At 23.2% G+C, this 7,756-nt stretch overlaps 1 protein-coding gene across 5 annotated transcripts in view; it reads right to left on the bottom strand.

Moving 5' to 3' along the window:
* Window positions 1–7,756, bottom strand: part of LOC117181938 (fatty-acid amide hydrolase 2-A) — a 72,018-nt gene that overhangs the window by 8,702 nt on the left and 55,560 nt on the right. For all 5 annotated transcript variants that reach the window (XM_033374965.1, XM_033374964.1, XM_033374962.1 and 2 more), the window contains one exon: window positions 1,304–1,405. In XM_033374965.1, the coding sequence (XP_033230856.1) occupies window positions 1,304–1,405 (102 nt within the window). The remainder of the gene's footprint in view (window positions 1–1,303; window positions 1,406–7,756) is intronic.

Below are 7,756 nucleotides of genomic sequence, written 5' to 3'. Positions count from 1 at the left end.
TAGTCATGTAAACAATGGAACAGTTAAATTTTGAGTTTGAAATATTACTTATAAATGAGATCAAAATAATGAAATAGAAGAATTTTCAATAATAAACTTAATTTTTAACTCAAAAAAGTACATTTTCAACGGAATAGTTGAATTTTTAACTAAGAAAGATAAATTTTCAACAACAACTGAAATTCTTAAAATTTCAGTTAAAAAAATATTTTTCAACAGCAAATAAACGAAATAGTTAAATTTTTAACTATGAAATATAAATTTTCAACGAAAAATAGAATCATTACATTTTCAGTTTAAAATATAATTTTCAACAAAATGAAACTAATTTTAATTCAGTTGAATTCAATTAAAAAGTAAAATTTTCAACAAAATATTTGAATCCTCAACCAAAATGATGAATTTCCAAAAAAGAATAGTTAAATTTTCAAATGAAAAAAGTGCAAATTTTCAAATAAATAGTTTTATTTCCTACAAAAATAGTTAAATTTTAAACAAAAAATATAAATTTTTAATAAAAAAAGTTCGTTTTCAACCAAATTGTTGACGAATTTTCAACAAAAATGTGCATGGATTTTTAACGATAAAAGATAAATTTGTAATTTAAAAATTCAATACATTTTCAACCAAAAAAAAAAAGAAGAATTTTTAAGAAAAGAGTTCAACATTCAGCCAAATAGTTAAATTTTCAACCAAATAGTTAAATTTTCAGTAAAAAATTAATATTCAACCGAAAATTAAATAAGTTTTCAACAATATAGTTAAATTGTCGTCCAATGAAATGAATCTTCGACCAAGGAATGAATTTTTAATATAAAACTTAAAATTCAACAGTTTTGTTAAAAATTAAAATCTTTTTTTGGTTGAAATATCAACTATAACACTTTTCATTTAAAATAGTTACTAGGTTTGTTTGCCCAGCGTAATAATATATAGAAAATACCAGGTCTTTTATATATAAAACTTTTCGTTGAGAATTGATATTTTTTCAATTGAAAATTCCACTACTTGGTTGAAAGTTTATTTATTGAGTTAAAAATTGAACTATTCTGTCAAACGGTCATCTTTTTGATGGAATATTTTACCTTTTTGTTAAACAAGACACAACATTTTTGTTTGCAAAATCGAACAGTTGGTTGAAAATTCATCTTTGTTATTTAAAAATTCAACTATTTTGAAAATACAGCTATTTTTTCTTAAATCGTCTATTTTGTTGAAACTTTATGTAAATGTAACTGTTGGTTGGAAAATAATTTTTTTGAGTGAAAATTAAACGAACTTGTTAAAAAATGAAATTACATACCCGTGGGTCAGTCCCCTTCATAAATATAGAATCTACACCTTCAAGTTCTGCGAGAAGAACTGATGCAAACTCAAAAGCGAACTTCAGGTCCTTCACATCTGCCTAAAAAAAATTAATTTACAATTTAATTAAATATTTTGTGCTATAAGTTTGAATAAATACGCTAACAACTGCGACAGTATGGGACCATTACCGGGTTACCGATTAAAAATTAGCCTTGTCTATAAAATTGACAACGCTTTCCAGAATATAGATAAAAAATTATTTTTAAATTTTCATAAAGATTATTAAATTCTGCTGTAAATGAGCCTTATTTGAAGTACTTGTAATTATAGTAATAAAAAAAAGTAATTATTGTTTAATTTTTTATTTTAAGTCAATTTTTTAATTTTTACACGATTTAAAAAAAAACTAGGAAAAATTTAAAAATTTGAAAAAGATATTTCAAACTCTTAGAAACTTTTATAAGACTCCAAAATATTAAAAAATTTGAATATAATTTCAAAAAATTTAATAAAATGTAGATTTTTCAAGACTATGAAATAAAACTGTTTATCCCTTTTAAGATATTTGAAAGCTCTTAACATGATACAATCTTTTAAACTTATTTTGTTATAATTTTAGAAACAAATCGAGCAAGTTTAAGAGATATTCAAAAGTTTTGAAAAAATAAAAAAATAATTTTTAACTTAAAAAGATTTCCACAAATTTAAAACAAAATATAGATTTTGAATATTTAAAACTAAAAATTAAGAAGTTTTTTATAAATGTTGAAAGTTTTTAAGAGAAAAACAAAATTTTCTCAAGACTTATGCGCAAACTTGTAATGATTTTTTATTTCACAAAATGTATTTAAGGAGAATATTTAAAAAGACTTCGAAGCACTACAAAAGATTTCCAAAATTATCAAAAAGAAATCTTAAATATTTTTAGGTAATTTGTTTCATTTTTTAGAATTGTTTCAAACTTGTAGCGAAAATTCGTATCATTTTAAAAAACATTAAGAAGTTTTTAGAAAATGTAAGAAAATCCTAGAAATTTGTAACTATTTATCAAAACTTAAAACAAATAGTGGATATTTTAAAAAATTCGATATAAAATTTTTAAGTTTTTTGTACAGATATTGAAAAATTTAAAGATAATTAAAATGCTTGCAATTATTTAAAGTGATTCTTAATTTTTTTAAATAATGTTAAGAGAATATTTAAAAACATTATAAAAGGCTTCTAAACTTGTCAGAAATTAATTCGAAAAATTTAAGGACGATTATAAGACTAATAAAATATTTATAATAATAAATATAAAATATTTATTTAGGGATAGAAATATTTTTATATTTGAAAATATTTCTCAAAATTTCTGATATATTTTTTTATTTTTCCGAGCGTAAAACAGATCTAAATATATTTCAAACTGACTGAAATTATTTCTAAAATGTTGTAAAATCCTGTAAAATAAGAAAAAAATGGCTTAGAAATTTTCTAGACACTTCTCGAGAAACCTAAGTAAAGAATACCTTTTTATTATATAATTTAAAATAATAAAAAATTTGGGAACTTTTTTATAATTTAAAAACAAATTGTAGATTTCATCAAATATAAAAATAGAAGTTTGAAAGTTTTCAGGGATTAATTTTTTTTCATTCCATGACCATTTTTAATTAATTTTTTATTTTTACAAATTAATTTCAATAAAATAGTTTTAAATATATTAAACTAAAAGATATTCAAACCGGTTTTTTTTAATTTGTATTTTGGAAAATCCAGGACGACAAATTTAGAAGCTTTTAAAGAATTTAGAGAGAATATTTAGGAACATTTCAAAACATTTCAAAAATTTTCAAAAAATATTCCGAAAGATTTTAAGGCCATTTTTTTAATTTTGCAAATTACAAAAAAAATAGGAAAAATATTAATCATTTTAAAAGATATTTAGAACTTTTTTAAAATGTTCAAAAATAATCCAATGAAGAGATTTAAGAACACTTTAAAGGAAATGTGAATTTTTAAAGATTTAGAAATAAATATTTGTAAATAAGTACTTGTGGATATTTTATTATCACTTTGAGGAAGATGAAAATAAAGTTCAGATTTTTAAGGGATTTTGTACTTCAAATTCAATTCTTGTTAGGAGCTAGAAAAATGAATTTCAGTCATACAAAAAAAGTTTCGAATGACTATTTATTTTTTAGGTTTATTAATTTTTCTGTTTTAGGTTTATACAAATATAATGTTTCTTTGGATCAAGAAAAAATCCAAAAAGATTTCTAAATATTTCAGACATGTCAAATCAAAACTACCAAAAAGGATGAATTTTCAAACTATAAAGACGAATTTAAAAAAAAAACTGTTGAATTTTAAACCGAAAAATATTTTTCAGTCAAGGAAAAATCGTAGGCAAAAATAATTTGTAACGTAAAATGAAAAGTCAATTTTTTAAGATTCAGTATCTGTTTGCTTTGAGGTTACATTGATATAATTTTCCTGTTTCTCAAAAAAATTAAAAAATATTTTGTAAGAGTTCAAATCTATCGAAAAATTATCTAGAAAATTTGTAAGAATTTTTGCTGCTTGCAAAATAATTTTAAATATTTCATGAATATTACGGATCGACTTTTGAACATTTAACACAATTTTTTAATTTTTATAATATATTTAAATATTCTCTAAAAGCTAACTCTTCAAAATAAAGAATCACTTCCAATATTCACAGGAATCTTGAGAACATTTTTTATTATCTTAAAATATTTCTCAATCTTTAAAAACTTCAGAATTTTATTTCAAAATCTTCAAAAATCCAAATTTCTATATATCTTTTGAAATGATTCAAATTTTTCCTATTTTTTATATAATTCTGAAAAATTAAAAAATTGCCTTGAAATATTTCAGAATCTTTTTTGACAATTTTTGAAATGTTTTGAAATCTTCTTAAATATTCCTTCCAAATTCTTCAAAAGCTTCTAATTTTTTTGTCTTAAATCTTAGAAAATACACATTTTTAAAAAACCTGTTTGAATGTTTTTTAGTTTGAAATGATTTTTTCATCTGTTTAAAACTTCTAAGTATTTTTTAACTTTTTCGAATTTTTTCTAAGATTATCTAACCTTGCAAAACGGAAACATTATGCTGAAAAATCTTCTACATTCTTTTCCGAAATTTTAGGAAATCATTTGAAATGTGTTAATATATTTTAAAATATTTTATTGAAATTAATTTGTAAAAATAAAAAGTCAAGTAAAAATTGTCCTGGAATTTAAAAAAATTAGTTCCTGAAAACCTTTCAACATTCTATTTTTATATTTGATAAAATCTGCATAATTTTAGTTAGTTTGAAATATATTTAGGACTATTTCATGCTTGAAAAAAATAAAATAATATATCCAATATTTTCAAAAATATTTCAAAATATAAATATATTTTTATTCTCTTTAAAATTTCTAAAACGCCTGAACATATTTTAAACTGATTCGAATTATTCCTAAAATCGTCCTTAAATTTTCTGGATTCATCTTTGACCATTTTAGAGGTCCTTCGTAATGTTTTAAAATGTTTTTAAATAATCTTTTTAAATTATTTTTAAAAATAAAGAATCATTAAAAATATTTGCAAAAATTTAAATTATCTTAAAATTGTTCTATATCTGTACAAAAAACTTCAAAACTTTATTTCGAAAATTTTAAAATATCCACTATTTGTTTCAAGTTTTGATAAATAGTTATAAATTATTTATTATTTTGGACATTTTCTAAAAACTTCTAAATATTTTTTTAAATAAGACGAATTTTTACTACAAGTTTTAAAAATTCTAAAAATTTACACAAATTACCTAAAAATCTGCAAGATTCCATTTTGACGATTTTGGAAATCTTTTGTAATGCAAGAAATCTTGAGAAAATTTTGTTTTTCTCTTGAAAACTTTCAACATTTTTAAAAAGCTTCTAAATTTTAGTTTTGAATAATCAAAAATCTATATTTTGTTTTACATTTGTAGAAATCTTTTTGAGTTAAAAATTATCTTTGTATTTTTTCAAAACTTCTGAATATCTTTTAAACTTGTTTGACTTTTTTCTAAAATTATAACAATATAATTTTTTTTAAACTATATCATATTAAGAGCTTTCAAATATCTTAAAAAGGATAAAAAGTTTTATTTCACAATCTTGAAAAATCTACATTATGTTAAATTTTTAAAAAATAAATTCAAATTTGTAATTATTTTGTAATCTTCTAAAAGTTTCTAAAAGTTTGAAATATCTTTTTTAAATTTTTAAATTTTTCCTAGTTTTTTTTTTAAATCGTGCAAAAATTAAAAAATTGCCTATAAATAAAAAAATTAAACAATAATTACTTTTTTGACAATAATTTAATATTTCTCATTTCTTTAAAGGGATTTTATTATATTTTAATGAAAGTTCAAAGAATTTATTCACAAGAATTGAAGGATTTCGAAACACTTAAAAGATTTTAAGAGATTTTCGATATTAAAATTTAGGATATTTAAATAAGATAATAATCCACTTTAAAATCCCTTCTTAACGTGCAATAATCAAATTGATGAAAAGAATTCCTGAAAATAAAATCAAGAATCAAACGACCAAATTTGGACAATCACCACAAAATGTTCCCATTGGAATCTGGAAAAAGGAACATTTTCCTCCCTCCTTTCCCCCTACAAAAAATTTTAAAAAATATTTAAAAAATATAAAATCAAAATTTAAAAAATATGTATATAGAAAAAAAATTAATTAAATTAAATTAAAATAAAAAAATTTTAAATTAATAATTTAATAATTAATAATAAATAAGAAATAATAAATTATTCCAATGGGAACATTTTGTGGTGGTTGTCCAAATTTGGTCGTTAGATTCTTGATTTTATTTTCAGGAATTCTTCTCATAGATTTTCGATATTTGAAGGTATTTAGTATATACAAAAAGTTAAACAAATTTAAAGATTTTTAATGAATTTAAAATATTCGAAGGTATTTTAAAAGATTCCAATGAATTTTCAAAACTTTAAAAGGTTTTAAGGTTTTTCAAAAGATTTAAAAATATTAAAAATATCTTAGGGTATTTTAAAGAATCCAAAGAAATTCAAGAGATTAACAAAATTTAAAGGAATATCATCAGATTTCCGATAACTTCACGAGAGTAGGATTGCAACATGGTTAAGGAGGCAGAGTTCTGTTCCGAGCTAAACGGCAGTAAACGAGCGACTGGTCATTTATCGACAGACGATAATCGTTCGTGACCGTCGTAAAATCCCACCAGTCGGTAAGTCTTTTCGTAACTAAGATTAATTGGATACCTACATCGACATATAGAAATGGGCCGGTAATGCTGTGGGGAGAACGGTAATGGGCTCTAGAGAGAGAAAAAACATATGAGACGTAGACCTATCTCTTTCTAGATAAAGCTGATTGGTCGAGAATATTTTTGTTGGGTGAAGTTTGGCGCAGCACAGGACCGTGCTTTGTGTCGTTAGTGCCCCAATAATGTGACGTTCATCGCACTTTTCAGAATTGATTTATTTATAATTTATTGTAAATAAATCTAAAAAATGGTGCCAGCCTGTGTAGTTTGTGGGGGTTGTCAAGACGTTTATATGGGGATATGTTTTCATACGTAAGTAAAGTTATTGAATATAGTAAAATAAAAAATGTTACAACAAAAACAAATCCTCAAAATATGAAGTGGTTATTTTTTATGTTATAGAAATATTGTTCAAATTTTTGACAGTTATTACATTATTTTTAAACTCACAAAACGATTATTATTGTAGCATTTTCAATCCAGTTTCAAGAAGAATTGAAAGTTACCAAGTTTTTAAAATAATCTATCTGAAACAGGCAGGTCTACGTCTCATATGTTTTTTCTATCTCTAGAGCCCATTTCAGTTCTTCCCAAAGCGTTACCGGTCCATTTCTATATGTCGATGGATACCTAGTAGGTACCTATAATGCCGACCAATAATATGGCAGGCTACTAACCAGCAAACATGGTTACCGAACAGATCTGTAACTGTTCGAGAACACAAAAGAACGTGTTCAAGAACAGGTTAGTAACAGGTTACGTACATGCGAGTAACTACAGGGTGGTCCATCTAGTGTTTGGAATTTGAATCACGGATTTTATGACAGTCAAACGTCAATTGTCATTCTTGATGCCATAAATAGTTAGTTATATGTTTGACATTTACAAAATGGGACGCTATTCGCTTGAAGAAAATTGGGAAATATTAAAAACTTATTTCCAAAGTGGTGAGTCTTCTACTCAAACAGTGCGAAATTTGAAAAAAATATTTGATAAAAAAAATGTGCTGAAAACTCAATTTGTGGATCAATTCGTTAACCGTGTTCGTAAAACTGGAATGTTGGTGGATAAACCAACTCGAGAACGTACTCGTCCAGTGCGCTCAACCGAAAATATTGCTGCTGTGGCTGAAAGTGTGCGT

This window comes from Belonocnema kinseyi, chromosome 10, assembly GCF_010883055.1.
Source record: "Belonocnema kinseyi isolate 2016_QV_RU_SX_M_011 chromosome 10, B_treatae_v1, whole genome shotgun sequence".
NCBI lineage: Eukaryota > Metazoa > Arthropoda > Insecta > Hymenoptera > Cynipidae > Belonocnema > Belonocnema kinseyi.
This window is presented reverse-complemented; position numbering and strand designations above follow the sequence as displayed.